Source organism: Malus domestica, chromosome 07 (assembly GCF_042453785.1).
Source record: "Malus domestica chromosome 07, GDT2T_hap1".
In the NCBI taxonomy this organism is placed as follows: Eukaryota; Viridiplantae; Streptophyta; class Magnoliopsida; order Rosales; family Rosaceae; genus Malus; species Malus domestica.
In genome coordinates this window covers 11,641,046-11,663,060 of record NC_091667.1, presented here as the reverse complement: position 1 = coordinate 11,663,060, position 22,015 = coordinate 11,641,046, and the positions used below count along the sequence as shown (strand labels likewise).

General features: G+C 35.5%; 2 protein-coding genes and 2 long non-coding RNA genes across 5 annotated transcripts; 2 read left to right on the top strand and 2 right to left on the bottom strand.

Moving 5' to 3' along the window:
- The first annotated feature begins 539 nt into the window (after positions 1-539).
- LOC103449966 (receptor-like protein 6) lies at positions 540-3,419 on the top strand. The gene has a single exon (XM_070825646.1). It carries the CDS (start codon positions 540-542, stop codon positions 3,417-3,419), a length of 2,880 nt encoding a protein of 959 aa, XP_070681747.1.
- Positions 3,420-5,006: 1,587 nt separating this feature from the next.
- LOC139197693 (receptor-like protein 43) lies at positions 5,007-6,984 on the top strand. Its single transcript, XM_070825645.1, has 4 exons — positions 5,007-5,247; positions 5,338-5,553; positions 5,815-6,627; positions 6,674-6,984. Exons 1-4 carry the CDS (start codon positions 5,007-5,009, stop codon positions 6,982-6,984), a joined length of 1,581 nt encoding a protein of 526 aa, XP_070681746.1.
- A 496-nt stretch (positions 6,985-7,480) lies between these two features.
- Positions 7,481-8,894, bottom strand: LOC114826023 (uncharacterized). Its single transcript, XR_011582732.1, has 2 exons — positions 8,539-8,894; positions 7,481-7,777 (listed from the first exon to the last, which is right to left on the bottom strand). It is a non-coding gene; the product is annotated as an uncharacterized lncRNA (long non-coding RNA).
- Positions 8,895-14,646: 5,752 nt separating this feature from the next.
- LOC114826022 (uncharacterized) lies at positions 14,647-17,490 on the bottom strand. Of its 2 annotated transcripts, XR_011583200.1 has the most exons (5): positions 17,200-17,490; positions 16,797-16,861; positions 15,437-16,137; positions 15,188-15,300; positions 14,647-14,856 (listed from the first exon to the last, which is right to left on the bottom strand). It is a non-coding gene; the product is annotated as an uncharacterized lncRNA (long non-coding RNA). The 2 variants fall into 2 exon arrangements; XR_003774834.2 differs by lacking the exon at positions 14,647-14,856 and having other exon boundaries at positions 14,880-15,300.
- Positions 17,491-22,015: the final 4,525 nt, after the last annotated feature.

The following is a 22,015-nucleotide window of genomic DNA, read 5'->3' as shown; positions in this document are numbered from 1 at the left end:
AATTCACCTTTGGCGAGAATCAAACCTAATACCTCTCACTTACAAGTGAAAATGAATACTATTAGACCGTAATATTATGTGGCGCATATATTATTCTTATAAATCCTTCTGTTTCACATGATCTTAAGATTAGTTCCCTATTATTCAGGATCGTTCGCGATTGCTTTCATGTTTGTTAAGAATTGTATCTTTATAAATACACCATGTAACTTGGCTGGAGTTAAGTTTGGTATGTACTCTTTTTGCCTTACGTAGCCATCTTGGCAAAGTTTGTGAATGGTTTGTATTTCTTTTTCTCATCAAGTCAAGACTTGTTTCTTGAATGATGCTGCTGATTTTCTAACTTTTGATTTTTCCCATCAATTAGTCAAGGCATCATATCAACTTGTCGCCCCTACACCCGTCTCTATCACTTTTCAGAAATTATACTGCGGAAGAATTTTATACTGATAGACACCAGTCTATAAATTGTTGTATATCACTGTGCACTTCCATCATACACAGCTAAGAGTGCAAAAAAAATTCAAAAGATTGTTGTTATGGGGTTACTTGATATCTCCATTATTCGCATGGTTTCAAAACTAGTACTAGTTTTGTTGCTGTTTCATCATGTGGTTATTGCTAACTCTTCCTACTCTTCGCAGAAGCAGTATCCATCTTGCCCTGATGAGGAGAAGTCCGCCCTGCTGCAATTCAGAGACAGCTTTACTATTGACAAATCTGCTTCTAGATCTCCCGATGCTTATCCAAAGGTTTCATCATGGAAACCAGCTGAAGGAGGAAATAGCACCTGCTGCTCATGGGAAGGTGTCAAGTGTGATGAGAAGACGGGTCATGTGATTGGCCTAGATCTTGGTAGCAGCTGTCTCCACGGCTCTATCAACAGCAACAGCAGCCTCTTCCGCCTTGTTCATCTTCAAAGGTTAAACCTCTCTGACAATAACTTCAATTACTCTCAAATTCCTACTAGCATTAGGAATTTTCCAAGCCTTACTCATCTTGACCTCTCTACCTCTGTCTTTTCTGGTAAAGTCCCTTCTGAACTTTCACTGTTATCCAAGTTGACATACCTAAATCTAGCTCTCAATCTCGATAGATTGTCAGAAGATAAGGATCATCAGTCGTCAGAAGAGGAGAATTATCCCTTGTTGAAACTTGAAGCATCAGATCTTGGAAGCCTAGTTCAAAACTTAACCAGTCTCGAAGTACTTTCTCTCAGTTTTGTAACTGTATCTTCGGCAATTCCTCATTCCATGGCTAATTTATCATCTTTGACAACCCTCTACCTCAGGGACTGTCACCTGTTTGGTGAATTTCCAGTGAGAATTTTCCAACTGCCAAACCTAGAATCTCTTAGTGTGAGATACAACCAAGATCTGACTGGATATTTTCCTGTATTTAATCAAAGCAGTCCTCTCATCTTACTGAAAGTCGGCTTGACTGGCTTTTTTGGAACAATACCCTCTTCAATTCAAAACCTTCATTCACTGCAAAACTTCGATGTGGCTCAATGCAATTTTTCGGAAGGGTTGGTTCCATCTTTTCTTGGGAATCTTAGGCAGCTCACTTATCTAGACATTTCAGCCAATAAATTTGGAGGTCTAATTCCGGATTCCTTGGCAAACCTTACCCAACTGGCTACTTTTAGGATTAGTACAAGTCGATTAACCGGTCCAATCCCATCTTGGCTAGGCAACTTTAGCAAACTAGAGTACCTAGATTTTGCTTTTAATAGATTAAATGGTTCAGTTCCTGCGTCATTTTCAAATCTCACAAACCTTCAGATCCTGTATCTACATTCGAATACTCTGAGTGGTACAGTAGAGTTTCAAATGTTTCAAAATCTACAATCTCTTTACGAACTCGAATTAAGCTGGAGCGGTTTAGAATTTGTCACTGAATCCAGAATTTTGAATTCAACAGTTAAACAGTTCACCGTTCTTGGATTGAATAATTGCAACATAGGAGAGTTTCCAGCCTTCTTACAATATCAGATGGGGTTGACGCGTTTGCAACTTGCTGGAAACAAAATCCGAGGCCAAGTACCAAAATGGATGTGGAATACAAGCTTAGAAACTTTGCTATTTTTAGACATTTCAAATAACATCATTTCAGACCAACCTCCACTTGTCCTTCCTTGGGTGAAATTGTTAGGTTTAAGGTTTTCGTCCAACATGTTTCATGGATCACTACCGATACCTCCACCAACCATGCGAGAATATGCAGCTGCAGACAACAACTTTACTGGAGAAATCTCACCGTTGCTTTGCAATATGAAAAATCTTCAATCCCTTGACTTGTCGAAAAATAACTTGGTTGGCATGCTTCCTCAGTGTCTGGGAAACTTTAGTGATCATCTGATTCTTCTACTTCTTGGAAACAACTCTTTTCACGGAATTATTCCTCAGACATACAACAAAGGAAGCAGTTTGAGAATGATTGATGTGAGTCATAACAAGTTGCAGGGGCAGTTGCCGAGGTCATTGGCCAATTGTGTGATGCTTGAGTATCTTGTTTTGTCAAACAATCATTTCAATGATGTTTTTCCCATTTGGTTGGGGACTCTTCTAGAGTTAAAACTTTTGGCAATGCGCCATAATGGATTCTACGGTGTGATTCGAAAATCTAGAAAGAATGTCGATTTCCCCAAGTTACGCATTCTTGATTTGTCTTACAATGATTTTACTGGTGCGGTTCCATCTATGTTTCCAGATATTACTGTAAACAAGTCAGCATATATGTATACACGCATAGATTATGATGTCAATGGATTCCCGGTTTGGAACAGTGTTGATTACCAACTCACAATAGCAACAAAAGGTTTGGAGCAATACTACCCAAAGATCCGAGAAGAATTTGCATCGTTTGATATCTCAAGCAACAAATTTGAAGGGAAAATTCCACAATTCATTGGGAATCTTAAAGAGCTTCGTTCGCTGAATCTATCCCACAACATTCTCACTGGTTCTATCCCATCATCCTTTGGAAACTTGATGAACCTTGAATCGTTAGACCTTTCACAAAACAAGCTCTCAGGACAGATCCCCCAACAACTGAGTCGACTTACTTTTCTTGCCAATTTCAATGTGTCTCACAACAATCTCACAGGTCCTATACCACAAGGAACCCAGCTTACTTCCTTGAATGTCACTTCATACGAGGGAAACCAAGGGTTGTGTGGAGATCCATTGCCAAAGAAATGTGGAAATCCTATGGCCCCTGAACTTCCACCTTCAACCGTCGACGAAGGTGATTCTAGCTCAGAAGGCATATTTGAATTTGATTGGAAAATTGTTTCGGCCGGATGTGGAAGTGGGTTGGTAGTGGGAGTAGTTCTTGCAGATGTTGTGATCACAAGGAGGCCCGACTTGTTTCTTAAGATTGTTGGAATGATCAGGCAAATGATAAGGAAAATTTAGAGTACTAGTGGGGGAAGTAGAAATTCAGTTTGTTACCGTTACGCATTTCTTGTTGTCATTTGTTTTCTCTTATGTGGTGTCTTTCCTTCTCTTCCTATATGTTTAGTTATAAGTTCTTATGTAAGTGTATGTCCGTCCTATTTTCTTGTACTTTCGGTTTCTTTTCTTTCTTCTTTCTTTATATTGAGGGGTAAGGTTTATGTCTCCCCCTAACTAGGTGTAATTTTTTTTTTATTCAATAAATTTTCCCTCGTACAGTCTTGGTTTCTTTAAAAAAAAAAGAAAAAGAAGATAGAATGTATTGGTGCTTTTTAGTTTTTAGTTGATTGTGTTGTTCAAGTTCAAGACTCTATCCTATATATCATATTGTTTTTAAGTTATATCAGTTTGCTTGTACCGTCGAGTTTCTTTAAAAATTAAATGGAGATAGAAATTAATGTAAATAAAGATAGTAGAGTGCTGCATGTTTTCATGGATTTGGATTTTCTGAAATTAGAATGAAAGTAGCTATGTACATTTGAAAGGATTCTTATTCATTCGATTAATTGGAGACAATCTTTTCAATCAAATGAAATCGAAACTTTCCTATGCCTTAGTAACTAAGAATACTTGTACAACAGTTACATATTTAAGAGTAATGAGTATAGCAAGAATTGTCTAAAATTCTAAAACCAGAGCTACGAAATTTGTACAACATTGTGTTCCAATCATCGGAGGGAATGAATTAGAATCGTGGATTACAAGGGAACTGGTTTTGTAGGAACAACTTGTAAACTGAATACATCAGTTGTGCAATAGGCAACAAATGCAAAAGGGCTGGTGGACTTGAAGTGCAGAAACAGAAAACATCAATGTCGTTAGCCCTAAAACTTGTGTTATATCATTGATGAAATAATAATGTTATCGTTAATATAAATATCTATCTTATAAACTCTTCTCAATAGTTTCCATGCTCATTGTGACTTAATTTTTCTTTTGTCGTGCAAGGACAATACACCTTTTATTCTTGCAGAAAACAATTTCATGTGAAGGATATTATAACTTTATAAGAGTACTTTTATGTACCATTTTTCAAAATTATTGACATATTTTAACAAGAAAATTAATGGGAAAAAACAAGTCATTGGTACATGTGAAGAGGTGAAGGTGGAAGTCCCACATTGGAGAATAACAAAAGGAGAAGGATTGTCTGCCCTCCTCTTTTCATACATTTTTCATACTCTTCTGTTTTGTGCGATCACGGTTAAGTCACATCAATATTTTATATTAATTTTTTTATAAAAATAATAAGACAAAAAGTAAATGTTGACGTGACTTAACCGTGACCGCACAAAAAAAGAGGGTATGGAAAGAGTATGGAGAGAGGAGGGCAGACAATCCATCCCCATAACAAAACCTTTCATATTATTGACATATTTTAACAAGAAAATTAATGGGTAATAACAAAACCTCAAACTCGGGGACTGTCACCTGTTTGGTGAATTTCCAGTGGGAATTTTCCAACTACCAAACCTAGAATCTCTTAGTGTGAGATACAACCAAGATCTGACTGGATATTTTCCTGAATTTAATCGAAGTAGTCCGCTCATGCTTCTGAAAGTTTCCTTTACCAGTTTTTTGGGGAACATACCCTCATCGTTTGGAAACCTTGATTCACTGGAAGAGTTGGATGTGGCTCAATGCAATTTTTCGGGAGGGTTGGTTCCATCTTCACTTGGGAATCTTAGGAAGCTCACTTATCTAGACATTTCAGCCAACAGATTTGGAGGTCCAATTCCTGATTCCTTGGCAAACCTTACCCAACTGGCTACTTTTAGGATTAGTACAAGTTTTTAAAATGGTCCAATCCCATCTTGGCTAGGCAACTTTAGCAAACTAGAGTACCTAGATTTTGCTTTTAATACATTAAATGGTTCAGTTCCTGCGTCATTTTCAAATCTCACAAACCTTCAGATCCTGTATCTACATTCGAATACTCTGACTGGTGCAGTAGAGTTTCAAATGTTTCAAAATCTACAATCTCTTTACCAACTCGAATTAAGCAGTAGCGGTTTAGAACTTGTCACTGAATCCAGAATTTTGAATTCAACAGTTAAACAGTTCACCGTTCTTGGATTGAATAATTGCAACATAGGTGAGTTTCCAGCCTTCTTACAATATCAGAAGGGGTTGACGCGTTTGCAACTTGCTGGAAACAAAATCCGAAGCCAAGTACCAAAATGGATGTGGAATACAAGCTTAGAAACTTTGCTATTGTTAGACATTTCTAATAACTTCATTTCAGACCAACTTCCACTTGTCCTTCCTTGGGTGAAACTGTTATCTATAAGGTTTTATTCCAACTTGTTTCATGGATCACTACCGATACCTCCACCAACCATGTGAGAATATGCAGCTGCAGACAACAACTTTACTGGAGAAATCTCACCGTTGCTTTGCAATATGAAAAATCTTCAGTCCCTTGACTTGTCGAAAAATAACTTGGGTGGCATGCTTCCACAGTGTCTCGGAAACTTTCGTGATCATCTGATCCTTCTACTTCTCGGAAACAACTCTTTTCACGGAATTATTCCTCAGACATACAACAAAGGAAGCAGTTTGAGAATGATTGATGTGAGTCATAACAAGTTGCAGGGGCAGTTGCCGAGGTCATTGGCCAATTGTGTGATGCTTGAGCATCTTGTTTTGTCAAACAATCGTTTCAATGATGTTTTTCCCATTTGGTTGGGGACTCTTCTAGAGTTAAAACTTTTGGCAATGCGCCATAATGGATTCTACGGTATGATTGGAAGATCTAGAAAGAATGTCGATTTCCCCAAGTTACGTATTCTTGATTTGGCTTACAATGATTTTACTGGTGCGGTTCCATCCATGTTTCCAGATATTACTGTAAACAAGTCAACATATATGAACACAGGCATAGCTTATGACGTCGATGGATTCCCGATTCTTAGCAGTGTTGCTTACCAACTCATGATGGGAACAAAAGGTTTGGAGCAATACTACCCAAAAATCCAAGAAGAATTTGCATCCTTCGATATCTCAAGCAACAAATTTGAAGGGAAAATTCCAGAATTCATTGGGGATATTAAGGATCTTCGTTCGTTGAATCTATCCCACAACATTCTCACTGGTTCTATCCCATCATCCCTTGGAAACTTGATGAAGCTTGAATCGTTGGACCTTTCACAAAACAAGGTCTCAGGACGTATCCCCCAACAGCTGATGCAACTTAATTTTCTTTCTAGTCACAGGAGCTATACCACAAAGAACCCAGCTTACTTCCTTGAATGTCACTTCATACGACGGAAACCCATGGTTGTGTGGAGATCCATTGCCAAAGAAATGTGGAAATCCTAAGGCCCCTGAACTTCCACCTTCAACCGTCGACGAAGGTGATTCTAGCTCAGAAGGCATATTTGAATTTGATTGGAAAATTGTTTCGGCCGGATGTGGAAGTGGGTTGGTAGTGGGAGTAGTTCTTGCGGATGTTGTGATCACAAGGAGGCCCGACTTGTTTCTTAAGATTGTTGGAATGATCAGGCAAATGATAAGGAAAATTTAGAGTACTAGTGGGGGAAGTAGAAATTCAGTTTGTTACCGTTACGCATTTCTTGTTGTCGTTTGTTTTCTCTGTTGTGGTTTCATTTCTTCACTTTCTATATGTTTAGTTATAAGTTTGTGTCAGGTTATGTAAGTGTATGTCCCTCCTATTTTCTTGTACTTTCGGTTTCTTTATTTTGAGGGGTAAGGTTTATGTCCTCCAAGACTAGGTGTAACTTTTTTTTTTATTCAATAAATTTTCCCTCGTACCGTCGAGGTTTCTTTAAAAAAAAAAAGATAGAATGTATTGGTGCTTTCTAGCTTTTAGTTGATTGTGTTGTTCAAGTTCAAGACTCAGCCCTATATATCATATTGTTTTTAAGTTATATCAGTTTGCTTGTACTGTCGAGCTTCTTTAACAACTAAATGGAGATAGAAAGTAATGCAAATAAAGGTAGTAGAGTGCTGCATGTTTTCATGGATTTGGATTTTCTGAAATTAGAATGAAAGCAGCTATGTTCATTTGAAAGGATTCTTATTCATTCGATTAATTGGAGACAATCTTTTCAATCAAATGAAATCGAAACTTTCCTATGCCTTAGTAACTAAGAATACTTATTTAAGAGTAATGTTTATAGCAAGAATTGTCTAAAATTCTAAAACCAGAGCTACGAAATTTGTACAACATTTTGTTCCAATCATCGGAGGGAATGAATGAGAATCGTTGATTACAAGGGAACTGGTTTTGTAGGAACAACTTGTAAACTGAATACATCAGTTGTGCAATAGGCAACAAATGCAAAAGGGCTGGTGGACTTGAAGCGCAGAAACAGAAAACATCAAAGTTGTTAGCCCTAAAACTTGTGTTACATCATTGATGAAATAATAATGTTATCATTAATATAAATATCTATCTTATATATTCTTCTCAATAATTTTCATGCTCATTGTGACTTTATTTCTCTTTTGTCGTGCAAAGGACAATACACCTTTTATTCTTGCAAAAAAACCTTTTCATGTGAAGGATATTATAACTTTATAAGAGTACTTTTATGTACCATTTTTCAAAATTATTCACATATTTTAACAAGAAAATTAATGGGGAAAAAACAAGTGATTGGTACATGTGAAGAGGTAAAGGCGAAAGTTCCACTTTGGCAAATAACAAAACCTTTCATATTAAGGAAACTAATAAAAATGGTTTAAAAATTTTGAGTTTTAACAAGAAGAACAAAATAAAGGGTAAAGTGAATAGTACCATATTTGACTTTTTAATGTAAAAATGTAGTTTTTCGTTAAAGTAAACAGTACCACAAATTTTTCATTAAAACTCCTTCCATATTATTGACATATTTTATCAAAAAAATTAATTGGAAATAACAAAACCATTTTGTGTTTTTGTGTGATGAATTCATATTTACAAATAGAGAAACAAAACTGTCAAAGCAGAAATGACAGATAAGGTTTCCAATTCAAATCCCTAATCGAAAAAAACACAGTTGTGACCCAAATTTTAATCAGCAGAAAGACCAACTATAGTTGTGGATCCAAATTTTAATCCAGCACAAAGACTAACCTTTTGGAATCGAGGAATCACGGTGGGCTGTCGAGACTCGAAACGGTGAGAGGAAGCTTGTGGGCCGCGAGGGTGAGTGCGAGGTGGGCGAGTGGTCGACGTCGAGGAAGGACTGCGTGAGGCTGAGATGAGGCACAAGTCAGGCTGAACAGCTGCTGAGTCGTGAGTGAGTCTTACAGACTCTGAAAGTGAGACAGCGCGGGGGAGAAAATACGAAGAATGAAAGGAATGAAGGGGAAGGCTGCCAAAACGAAGAAGGGAAGGAAGTAGGACGTCGCGCACAACTTAGGGGTAAAAGGGATGTTTTCTTCTCTGTGTTGGTCTCATTCTCCCGTTTTCTTTTTCTCATTGCTTCTGAAGAAACCAAATTGCAGATTACTTTTCAATTTCTTATTTACATGTTTTAAATTATCTCTGTAAATTTAGGTGTTTTTTATCCCTTTTTTTTTATTGTTAAGCTTTCATTTTGAAAAAATATGAGATTTTACTATAAAACTAATTGGTAATACGAGGAATAACCTAACTTCCTATAAGTTCATGTAAGGTCCCTCCTTCCATTGACGTGAAACTCATTCTCAACACACTCCCTTATGTGTGGTGAATTTTCAAGCCTAACACGGGAACAACATATCAGGATGACGTGAAACGCGTGTGGCTATTTGGCTTCACACGTGGGACGACATGCTCTGTACCATGAAAAAAATTAGGATTCCACCATAAAACCAATCGTTGTAAATTTAGGTGTTTCGTCTCTCTGTTTGTTGGTTCTTCTTATGCAAATATTGATATGCTTAAAAGCCTGCTGCATACGTGCAATGGAGCACCACAAATTTCTATGTATTATGGTTGTTAGGACAATAGATTAGGGTGCACAATACATTACCTGCTTCCTCATGAAGAATGGTTGTTTCTTATCAATCATTATTTGAAGGAAAAGACCCATTAGAAGCTTTTTAGTTGCTTGGTATCCATTCACACATCCTTAATTCCTATTTATCTCTTTTATACATGGTCCATATTAGCTTATGATGATCTTCCCCATTCAGGTTCATTTTTTGTGATATGTGCCTTGCTTAAATGTTTTAGAAGGTTATTGGAGCTCTCTTTGTTAAAGTGAAATCTTACAAAGGCCTGTGAAATTTCTCCGAACATGGGAAATTAGTCAAATTACAAGCTACATATGTTCTTTCACTAACTGCTTAAATCATTTAGTCCACTTACTAGATTGTGAGAAAAGATCGACGAGAGAAACATTAGCTGTGTTATAGTTTTACTAAACAACCATAATTATATAACACATATTTTGTATCCTTCAGCTCATCACACTAATCATAGTTGGTCAGTTTAATAATTAGCGGCTGATAAGTGTTTGTAAAGAATTTGGTTTAGCCATGGGAATTTAGACAAATTCAAATTTATAGATTCCAATGGGTCAAGGTTGATGTGGTAAGGAATTTATGGACACACACATATATATTTTATATATATTAGTCCACCCTATACGTATTCCTTTGTCAAGCATTACCCGTCTATAAATAGTTGTGTCACTTTGTACTTCCATACATAGCTAAGAGTGCAAAAATTCAAAAGATTATTGTTATGGAGTTACTTGATATCACTACAAGAAAACACCATTTTTGACGAAACCGTTTCGTCAGGTAAAAGTAAGTTTTCAATGCTTAAGCTTTTACCTAATGAAATTTAAAATTTTCGATTATGATACGCAAGTTGGGAGTTGTGGATCTTCACTCTCTAACTTGAGAGGGAATGTTAGTTAATTAGGTTCAATGAACAATTAGGCTTATTAAATCTTCTACATGGATTCATTAACGTTTCAGCATTAGGCTCATTATATAAAAGAGTAAATGGTGTGTATTTATAATTAATCCATATATTTTTATTTACTATATATATATATATATATATTGTACATTTGAGAATGAATGAAAAGTACAATTGAGTCAAATACGTTTTTCTACAGTTTTCCTATGTGCCTCAACTCCAACTCGAAGTATTTCTCCTCTTCCTTGCTTTCTCTTGAGTTAATGAGATATTCCTTTTCTCAAGAAAATGACTTGTAGTTTGAAAAATGCAACATAGACTAAATCCAACATGATAAATTTCGTTACACCGCACTCTTGACTTAATAGATGTTAGGAGTTTGAAAGTCCTAAAATGATGAAGAAATTTGGTATCGAATAAAAATTTCGGGCCTCAAATCCATTGCACTTCAAGCCAATGCAGGAATTGAAACTGATGACTAATAATTTGATGCTGAGAGTCTGAAACTCTCATCTCCTTTACTATCTACTGGTAACCTGTAAACGGGTCCGGTTTATTGGGTTTAGGTCATGTTTCACCTGACCCGTTAAGCTAATGAGTCATCCCCGACTCGTTAAGCTAATAAGTCATCCAAACTTAACCTGTTAAGCTCATGAGTCACCCGTTAACATTGTTTTTTTTTTGTTTAATTTTTCATTCCAATACAAATTACATATTTTGAATCAAGATTTCAAGCATGAAGGTCCAACACATTTAGAAGTACCCAAATGTGAAGTTTATAAGTCTTGCAATTAGCCATATAAATATGATAAAACCTTACAAGAGTGTCAATACAAATATCATAAACCCTTACGGAAGGAACTCATGAGATCAACTATAAATGTGTTACATATATGAAAATATTAACTTTTTTTTTTCTGTTTTTTGCGGAAAAAATTTCAACCCTAACATGTGAACAAACAACGGAGCGACATGGAGTGCATGTGACTACTGCGATATTATGGTGGAACCTCAACTTCTTAAACAGAAATCCATTAAGTGTAGAAGAATCGGGTCTACCAAGTGTCGAAGAGTCATATCAACCAAGTAAGACTAGTGAATGCCGTTTCTCTCCTATTTGACGTCAACAAGAATACCTACACTTCCTAGAGACATCTGTAGTTGGGGATGAGTAATGAGATATTTCTTTTCTGATGAGAAAAGAACTTGCAGTTTGAAAAAATCAACATAGACCAAAAACAAAGCACAAGTTCCACACATAGACCAGTATCCACTCCACCGGTCGAATTAAAACCTAATTACTATATTTGGTTGCATTCATTATTTGTTCCACACATGAGGAGTACTATTCAGTCAATCTACACTACTCTTAAATCCTTCTGTGCCACATGATCTTAGGTTACTTTCCTATTATTTAGGAGGGTTTACGATTGCTTTCATGTTTGTTAAGAATTGGGTCTTTATAAATACACCATGTAACTTGGCTGGTGTTAAGTTTTTGATAAGATGTAGTCATTTTGCGTTATGTAGCAATTATAGCAGAGTTTTGTAACCGGTTTGTACTTCTTTTTCTCTTCCCTTTATTTATTTATTTTTTACACACTCCATTATTCTGGATCTTGAGGTCGAAGATCAGATGGTTGAGGTCAAGTCAAGTGATGTAAGACAAGATATGAGTCACTTCCTATCAAGAAATATAAATAAAATAAAATGTTTCAAGAGAAGAAGAAATAAAATTGGAAAATATTGAATTCAATAAATATGACGACAGAAAAGACAACAAGAAATATTCCGGTGTCATAATTAGGCATATAATATATCGTTTTGAAGAGAATCGCGAGCAGAACAAGAGGAATGATATCATGAGCCCGTCGTGTTTAAGAGGAATTAAGCTTCCAAAACCAAAAAATTAAAGTTTGTAATAAGTTTCTGACTTTTCAATTGTCGTCGGATTAATGTCATTTACTTTCGTTTTAATTCTCTAAGCCTTTTGAGTTGTCCAAAAGTGTTGTAAATGACTTATTTAAGTCATGGGTGTGTAATCACCAACTCATCAATTAATCAAATTATCTTTTTAGAGTTTCTATCAAACTGGTGGGTTCCAAAAACTTTGTTTCTTCAAGGATTTATATTTTTAATCCTTCTACACTAGTGCTGCGTCATCAAGCCTTGTTTCTTGTACGGTGCTGCTCATTTTTCTAACTTCTGATTTCACACAATTTCAAAAGTTGAAGACGACTTCAAAAGTTAACTCATGAATCAATTATTCAAGAGCATCTCTTCTTACGCATGTAGAAGAAATGCGATGCACTTGTCCCCTTTACACTCGTCTCTATCACTTTTTAGAAATTATATTGCAGAATAATTTTATAATGATGCCAGTCTACAAATAGTTATGTCATAAAACATAAATATAACATGTGTAATTTTTCTATCATTGATTAATTATACAATGTTACGTGACGGTAAACACATTGACACAAATACAAATAAAGCTTTAAAAAATATGGGCACAAAAAGAAATTAATATATAGGTACAAATTAAAACTGAAAAGAAAATTGGTACAAATTGAAAAAGGTTTGCAAATTAAAAATGGTTACAAACTAAAAATAAAAATATATGATAAAAATTTTAACCATAAATATAAATATATTAATTGTAACATTTTTAACACTAAAGGAATATATTTAAAAAAAAAAAATTATTATTGAAATAATTAATGATATTATTAATATCCAAAGACCTTGATCAAAAATTGAAAAGGAATAATGTTTTAACCAATGGAGTAGCAAAAAGAAGGATGTGAATCTAATTTCTCCCAATGTAATTCACACATCCCACTTTACTTCCTACACACACTTGTTAATTTTTATCAAGATTCTAAAAAACGCTAGGCGCTAGTCGGGATGTGGGCTAGCGCCTAGCGCCTAGGCGGCTAGGCGGCCTATGCGGATTTATGTAGATTTCTTGTATATCTTGTAAATAAGTACATATTGACACTTACAAAAAATCATACTTGTATGAAATCTATGGATAAGATAATAAATGAATGATAAAATGCAAAAAGAGTATCCAACAAGTCCAAAATTTAAAAACACATTAAGCATATATGCCATATAACCATATTGAGGAGTATTGTAGGATGACACATGTACAACAAGTTCACAATTTAAAATAACATAAAATGGAAAATAGGAGGAAAATAAGGAAATTTAGTAATGTAAGATACTTATCTTTAGCATCCCGGAATTTAAGTTGGTACACAACACACTTATTCTATAAAATTAATAAAATTTCAAGATATAATTAGAACTTAGACTTTAAAATTTTTTGAAAAAAAAAAAAAAAAAAAAAACCATCCATCCGCCTAGCCCGCCTAGAGCCACCCCGATTTTTCCAGCCTTTTTGCACAAAATCGCCTCGGTTCCAAGGCGCCTAGCGCCTAGGTGGCTGCCTAGGGCATTTTTTAGAACAATGATTTTTATACATTGATCTTCTACCATTCACACGATTTGACTTCTGATATTGGACTTGGCTATATATATATATATATATATATATTGTACATTTGAGAATGAATGAAAAGTAGAATTGAGCCAAATACGTTTTTCTACAATTTTCCTATGGTTGGGGCCTCACCTCCAAGTGGAAGTATCTCTCTTCCTTGCTTTCTCTGGAGTTAATGAGATATTTCTTTTCTGATGAAAAAAGGGCTTGCAGTTTGGAAAATGCAACATAGACCAAATCCAACATGAAAAATTTCGTTACACCCGCAATCTTGACTTAATATATGCTAGGAGTTTGAAAGTCCTAATGATGAAGAAATTGGATATCGAATGAAAAGTTCTTGCTTCAAATCCATTCCACTTCAAGCCAATGTAGGAATTGAATCTGATGACTCTAATGTCTTAATTTGCTGTTGAGAGTTCGAAACTTTCATCCCCCTTACTATCTGCTAGTAACCTATAAACGGATCGGGTTTATTTAGTTTGGATCGGATTTCACTTGACCATTTAGGCTAACGAGTCACCAACACCCAACTCGTTAAGCTAATGAGTTACTCAAACTCAATCTGTTAAACTCATGAGTCACCCATTAACATTTATTTATTTTTGTTTAATTTTACATTCGAATACAAATTACACATATTTTAATGAAGATTTCAAGCATGAAGGTCCAACACATTTAGAAGTACCCAAATACAAAGTTTTGATTAGTCTTGCAATTGGGCATACAAATATGATAAAACCTTACAAGAGTGTCAATACAAATATCATAAACCCTTACAGAAGGAACTCATGAGATAAACTATATGTGTGTATGCAATGGTGCTGCTCATTTGTCTAATTTCTAATTTCACGCCATCTCAAAAGTTGAAGATTTGACTTCAAAAATTAACTCACGAATCAATTAGTCAAGAGCCTCTTTTACGCATGTAGAAGATACGATGCACTTGACTTCAAAAAGTTCTTGCCCCGTTACACCTATCTCTATCACTCTTTAGAGATTAATTAGTAAGAGATGCCCACGTGATGCTGCGAGATTGAAAACTGTATGAAATTTTGTATATAGCACTATGTACATACAAAAATACTTGATCTATATGTACATACTATTTTATGTGCAAAAGATTTGGTAGATAATCCTATTTACATACAAAAGAGAATGCTTGATGCATATGTATATAATATTTACATACAAAAGATTTACGAAATTGTCCTACTTACATACAAAAGATGGTCGAAAGATACTATGATAAAGAAATCTAGTGAACTATTTGAGTTTTAAGCGAATGGGATAAAGAGATAATGTTTAATAGGTCATTAATAATTCAAAAAGTATAGAACAATGAAAGGGTATACATACTCTGTTTTGCAGCCATAAATATGGTTTCAGAAATGATTTGGGAATCTGATACATTTCTGGTTGGAGCCTTCGGAGTAAGAGTCGTGTCTGATATTTCCTTTGCTGCAACATCACTAATAAAAAGGTAAATAGAGGAAAATAAAAGTGTTATTAAATATTGAGTAGTGTGGAATTTTGAACAATAAAAAACTATGAACTTGATATCAACGTTTGTGAGATGAATAAATTTGAGATGAAGATAATACATACTGGATTTTGGGACACATAAAAATGATTCCGGAATTGCTTGGGGTTGCTTTGATTTTCGGAGAAATGATAGGGGCACGGTCGAAATTTGAGTCAAAAGATGATACTTTTTCTATGGAACTTTTGTGCCGTCACTGAGATGTAAAACAGAGGATAATTAAAGGCATTAGTGAAAATGCAGAGGTTAAAATTAAAGGCATTATATAAATGTAAAACACACTCGCATTTATACGTAAGCAATAATGCTAGCATGACACTACAGATGTAAAATTTAAAATTTAAAATTTAAAATTAAAATTTAAAAATAAAATCTTGTCAAAACCCACTTCCCTGTCAGGTCATAATTTTACAACCACCAAAAAATAACGGAAGGGCATGCCATGATCTCTAGAAAATGATAATCGCATTTTTTTTCTTTTCTGAAATTGCTCACCTTCCTTAATCTTTTCTAAAGAAGCAATGATTTGCATCCTGTAACCAAATCAGAAAATAATACATGATTACCCAAAACCCATCTCAGGTAAACTAATCGCAAAAAAATTATAAAACTCATGCATTCAAATTTCGAAGAGCAAACAAAATTAATAATAATAAAATTAAGAAGTGAAAGCTGACAGACTTTGAGATTGAATATGTCCTTCCTTTTGGGTCTCTTGTTCAATAATGCGTCAACACAGTGAATACAATCTTTTTACTTGCTCTCCCTGCATAGGATATAAAATGTTGACATAATGAATAGTAATATAAAATGTTGACGTGGCTTAATTGTGACCACACAAATAGGAGGGCACCGAAAATGGGAGGGCAGACAATCCTTGTCTCCCTGCATATCCTCGACAACTAAAAAGCAGCAGAAGCACAACAACTACTGAGCATTAAACCTAAACCCAACTAAGGAGATCAGGCAATCTACTCAAACATACCAACTCGGTCCTTGGGCCGCTTCAACTTTGCAAATACACGACCTTCTGTCCTTGCATTTGACAATAATTCTCATGAATCAGTTTTGAACTACCCATACCTATACCCAACTGTCAATTTCCTAGTCAGTGCACCAAATTGTGAGGCTGTTCTAGGTTTTTGTTCTTGATATTTACAAAAATGTGAAACCTTATAAGTAAATTGAAAAATAAGGTATGATATTGTTGCTAAGTTCTTTTGGCTTTATATTTCTTGCACTTATGACTATAACTTTTTCTTGTTTGCACTTATGACTATAACTCACATCAGGTTGCATTTTCCAGATGCAGGAAAAAAGAAGACTAAATGAATTCCCACGAATGTAACTCTTTAAAAAAAAAAAAATAAAAAAAAAACTTAATTCTACAACAAAACCCAAAAGCGAGCAACCAAAGTTTCTCACCTTAAGCATAAATGTCTTCCAAAGCTGCATACAAAAGTTCCAAAAAAAATAAAAACCTGAATCCCCTGAAATTCAAAAGAAAACCTGATTATACACCCACATGCAAAAACCCGATGGCACAAAAAAAATAAAAATAAAAAAAATAAAAAAAACCAAAAATGAGAAGAGAAACAATTTCAACAAAAAAATCCATTTGTCAGGACCCATAACACAACTTAACTAAAACTCACGGATTAAAAATTTTTCCCCAAAAACCCCCATCTCTGTCATCAAACGAAAACTCCGAAAGCAACAACCCATTTAAAATTGAACCCAAAAAAATTAAAAGCTTCTAACATTTGGGCAAGACAACCAAAAATGAAATCAAACTGCAAAGCAAAACTTAAGTTTAGAAATCACTAACCTTAATACGTAAAAATTCTCTCAAAAGAGAGGCTTGAAACAAAACGGTGAAAATGACGAAATCGATCCAAAGTACGGATGGCAGCCAAAAACAGAGAAGAACGGCTAACAATGGTTGCAAAAATCAAAGATCATGTCTCGCCGGACATAATTTCGCAAAACGAAAAGGAATAAATTGAGAGAAATCAGAGCGCACACCGACGACGAAGGAAAACCCAGTTGAGGAAAGCAGAAAATGGAGAGCTGAAAGGTAAAGTGAAAGAGATGAATGGAAAGAGAGAAAGAAACGACACAGAACCCTTGGGATCAATGGGTAAAACCGGCAATTGACTGCACACATGAGGGCAAAGCTAAGAAAACCGGAGGGCATTACCGTCTTTTGTCTTTTCACTGTTCACGAACAGTGAAACACGGTGCTTGGGGGAACTGGGTTTTAGTATATGTATAATTTGCGGAAGAATTTTATACTGATGCCAGTCTATAAATAGTTGTGTCACTTTGCACTCCATACTCTGTACTTTTCCAGATAGTGGGATAACGGGTATATATTATACTCTGTATTTGTCCCCTGCCATGAATGATTAAAGTTCATCTTGATCTTATTTTATTAGACAATGGAGTGGGCAGCCGTGCTCTCCACTTTCTCCTCTCGGCTTTTCTCCACCTCCAGACACCCTTTTTCTTTCTATATTCTTTTTCTCCATTTTCTACTTTTGTTTTCTGCTGCATTGCTGGTTGTAACTCCACTTGCATACATGAAACCGTGGGTGGCTGGTCCCCGTGGTTGAGGTGGCTACACATTGAAGGTAGTGGTGGATTGAGGGTTGTAGACTTGTGGGATGCCAGGTGGTGTTCGAAGAAAATGTGGTGCTGCCATTCTGTTCGTTGAATTGATTGAGACTGAGAAATTTTGGAATGATTGATTTGGTGGGTTGGGAACTGTTGTGCCAGCCATCCCCCCGCTGCTGGTGCAAGTGAGATTAAAGTCAGTAAAAAGAGGGGGAGGAATGAGGTGACAACTGAAATAATTGAGGTTAAGCAGGAGGAGTTGATGGAGAATCGACCAAGAGAAGACCAAGCTAAGTTAACAGGAATAGCCTTTGGACATTCTTATGGTATCAACGCTAGGTCCTTGTTTTTTTTGTGATCTTTTAGTTCTATCAATTGAAAGTGATTTATATCTTTTGACTTCTGCATTAACACCTGTTTTCTTTCATTTATAAATTTATAATGTTGAGAGCTCAAGGAATTGTGTTGATAAATTTTAATGCATAGTGAAATTGTTTGCAGTATGTTTTTATTACTATGCTATGAATTTGAGATAGATAAAGAGAAGTTAAGGAAGGCTTTTGAGACCGAAGATGAAGACAACATAGTAGGCCGTAGGATAAATAAAATAAAATATCATATACAAACATGACATATTCGTTCATACAGGTCCTATACCAGAAGGAACCCAGCTTACTTCATTGAATATTACTTCATACGAGGGAAACCCAGGGTTGTGTGGAGATCCATTGCCAAAGAAATGTGGAAATCCTAAGGCCCCTCAACTTCCACCTCCAACCGTAGACGAAGGTGATTCTAGCTCAGCAGGAATATTTGAATTTGATTGGAAAATTGTTTCGGCCGGATGTGGAAGTGGGTTGGTAGTGGGAGTAGTTCTTGCAGATGTTGTGATAACAAGGAGGCCCGATTTGTTTCTTAAGATTTTTGGAATGATCAGACGAATGATATGGAAAATTTAGAGTACTAGTGGGGGGGGGGGGGAGGGGTCTGTTGTTGTCGTTTGGTTTCTCTATTGTGGTTTCTTTCCTTCTCTATATGTTTAGTTATAAGTTTCTTTTATGTTATGTAAGTGTATGTCCCCCTACTTTCTTGTATTTTCGCCTTCTTTTCTTTATCCTGTCTTTATTTTGAGGAGTAAAGTTTATGTCCCCCTTTGACTAGGTGTAACTTCTTTTTTATTCAATAAAATTTTCTCTCGTACAGTCGAGGTTTCTTTAAAAAGAAAGAAAGCTTCATAGCTTTTAGTTGATTGTGTTATTCAAGTTCAAGACTCTGCCCTATATATCCTACTGTTTTAAGTTATATCAATGTTTGTTCGTATCCTTTAACAAACAAAATGGAGATGAAAGTGATATCAATAAAGATAGTAGAGTGCTGCATATGTTTTTCATGGATTTGGATTTTCTGAAATTAGAATGAAAGCAGTTATGTTTGTTTCAAAGGATTCTTGTTCATTCGATTAATTGGAGACACTCTTTTCAATCAAATCAAATCAAAACTTTCCTATGCCTAAGTAACTAAGAATACTTGTACAACAGTTACATATTCAAGAGTAATGTGTATAACTAGAGTTGTATAAATTCTAAAACCAAAGCTACGAAATTTGTACAACATTTCGTAGACTACAAGGGAACTGGTTTAGTAGGAACTGCTTGTAAACTGAATATTAACATCCATCAGTTGTGCAGTGCAATAGGCAACAAATGCAAAAAGATTGGCGGACTTTAAGTGCAAACACAGAAAACATCAATGTCGTTCACCCTAAAACTTGCGTTATCGTTGATGAATAATAGTGTTATCATTTGTATAAATATTTACCTTACAAATTCTCCTCAATAGTTTCCATGCTTATCGTGACTTAATTCTCTTTTATTGTATGAGGACCGCCTAGTAGATATTATTTTCTATTACTTTAGTCTAAAGAAGGCTTTGAAATTGGCACTGTACAAATGAACAGTGATTTGGGCCGAATTTCACTTTATTTACAAGGCTGCCACTCTGATGCTTTTAACCACCTTTCTCTTTATTTACAAAAAAGCCACTCAGCCTTCGGACCCAATTTTCACCCGTGCTTCAGCCAAAACAGGTGCTCTCTCCAATTTTCATCTCTTCCATGCTCAAACCCTAGCCGCTCCACCTACAACTCAAAACCTCGACAAAACACAATTCCCCTTCTGCAAAAGCTCCCTAAATTGCAAGTGCTTCAATTGGAATCGACTCACCAAGAGCCCTTCTCTTTGCCTGATCCCATTCCTCAATGGCGTCTAGGTATGAAAAATACTACTGCAAAAGCTTTCATCTTTTTTGGATTTTCTTTTCCTTTTTGAAAATTATGATCCGGGTTTTTATTTATTTTTTAGCCGATTTGATTAGTATTTGGATTAATGGGTTTGCAGATTGTGCTGAATGCAAGCAGTTGTGGTTATGAAAGTTTGCTTTTTTTGGTTAGTGGATCATGATTAATAGCCGTTCATTTTTTAGATAGAACTGTTATTGCCCTAAACAAACACACAAGTCTCTCATTTTTGTTAGTTTGTAGCTGAGTCATTTTACTTTTGCAAATACTAATCAGTGCTTAATTCGGAATTAGTGATTTATATGGTCAATAATTTATCTGAATTAAGCATAATTTGGGAATCATGATGAAGCTCCACTGGTTGTTTGAATTTGAGCTTGATTGCTAATGTGCAAATTGCAATCTGTGCAATTTCGGGGGACATCGTTCATCATCATCGACCTGTTTTCTATGTGTATATGTTATTTTGTATGCTCTGGTAAGTTTGTAAACATGCTGATAGTCGTAGACAATGAGAATAACCAAGAACTAACAGAAACTTTCTAACTTTATTTCACTAACAATGTGCTTCCTTGATGATGCTGAAAAGTGAAACCCTATTAACATATATCACCTGCGAACATACAACATGGGAAACTTTGACAAAGGAATATAAATCTAGCAACTAAAGTGCTGGTTAATAAACAGTCACTGTGAAAGGGACACAAATTTGAATGAAATTATGAAAAAAAGAATGGATTAAAAATTGAAGCATTAAAACCTCTCACTATAGCATATAAATTCGAAGCAACAGGAAGAATTGGATATGTGGGGCGATGTGTTGTTTGTTGTATCTCAGGTTGCAGTATTTTTGTTATTATGTATATTCTTGATTCGTGATTGTAGATGAAGATGGTTGATATTGATACACACTATCTATCTGTTTTTGGTTTTCCGTTTATTTAATTTGGATAGGGTTTTGGAAAATTATCTTTGGTTGCGGCATTGGCGGCTCAGTCAGCTGGAAGTGTAGTCCAGGCAGGCACAAAAGAGTTCACTACTAAGGTATTTTTCTATCCATTCTTAAATTTGTTAGATGCTAGACGATTGCTTTGCTACTGCCAGGCATTTATATTTGGATATTAGATAGGTGGTGTTAGCATTTACAAAACATGTTGAGGACGTGAGGGTGAGTATTCTGAATTTGGACACATTATGCTAATGGTGTCATTAACGTAATCCCATCTTTTGGACACATTATGCTAATGGTAATCTCATCATGCTTGATTACCATTCTTTCTTCATGTCATTATTTTCAAAGCATTAGCATATTAGATAGGTGGTGTTAGCACAGAATTCCATATATCTTAGACTCTACTATTAATATCATGATCTGAACATAAGGGATAAGCACAGTAATTGTACTCAGTAATCATGTTATGCATGAATCAAGGCCTGTACTTTTAACTTCCAATGGTTGATGAATTGGGAATTTGTGAGGTAGGTAGCTGGCCTATAAAGTATTTGGGACTCCCTCTTGGGGGTAGGCCAAGAGCACTCAAGTTTTGGGATCCAGTGGTAGATAAGATGGAAAAAAGACTTCAAAGTTGGAAGAAGGCCTTCTTATCCAGAGGAGGTAGATTAACTCTGATTCAATCTGTTTTGGGAAGCTTGCCGACCTACTACATGTCTCTGTTCAAAATGCCTTGCGGGGTGATTGGACGCCTAGAAAAACTAATGAAAGGATTTTTGT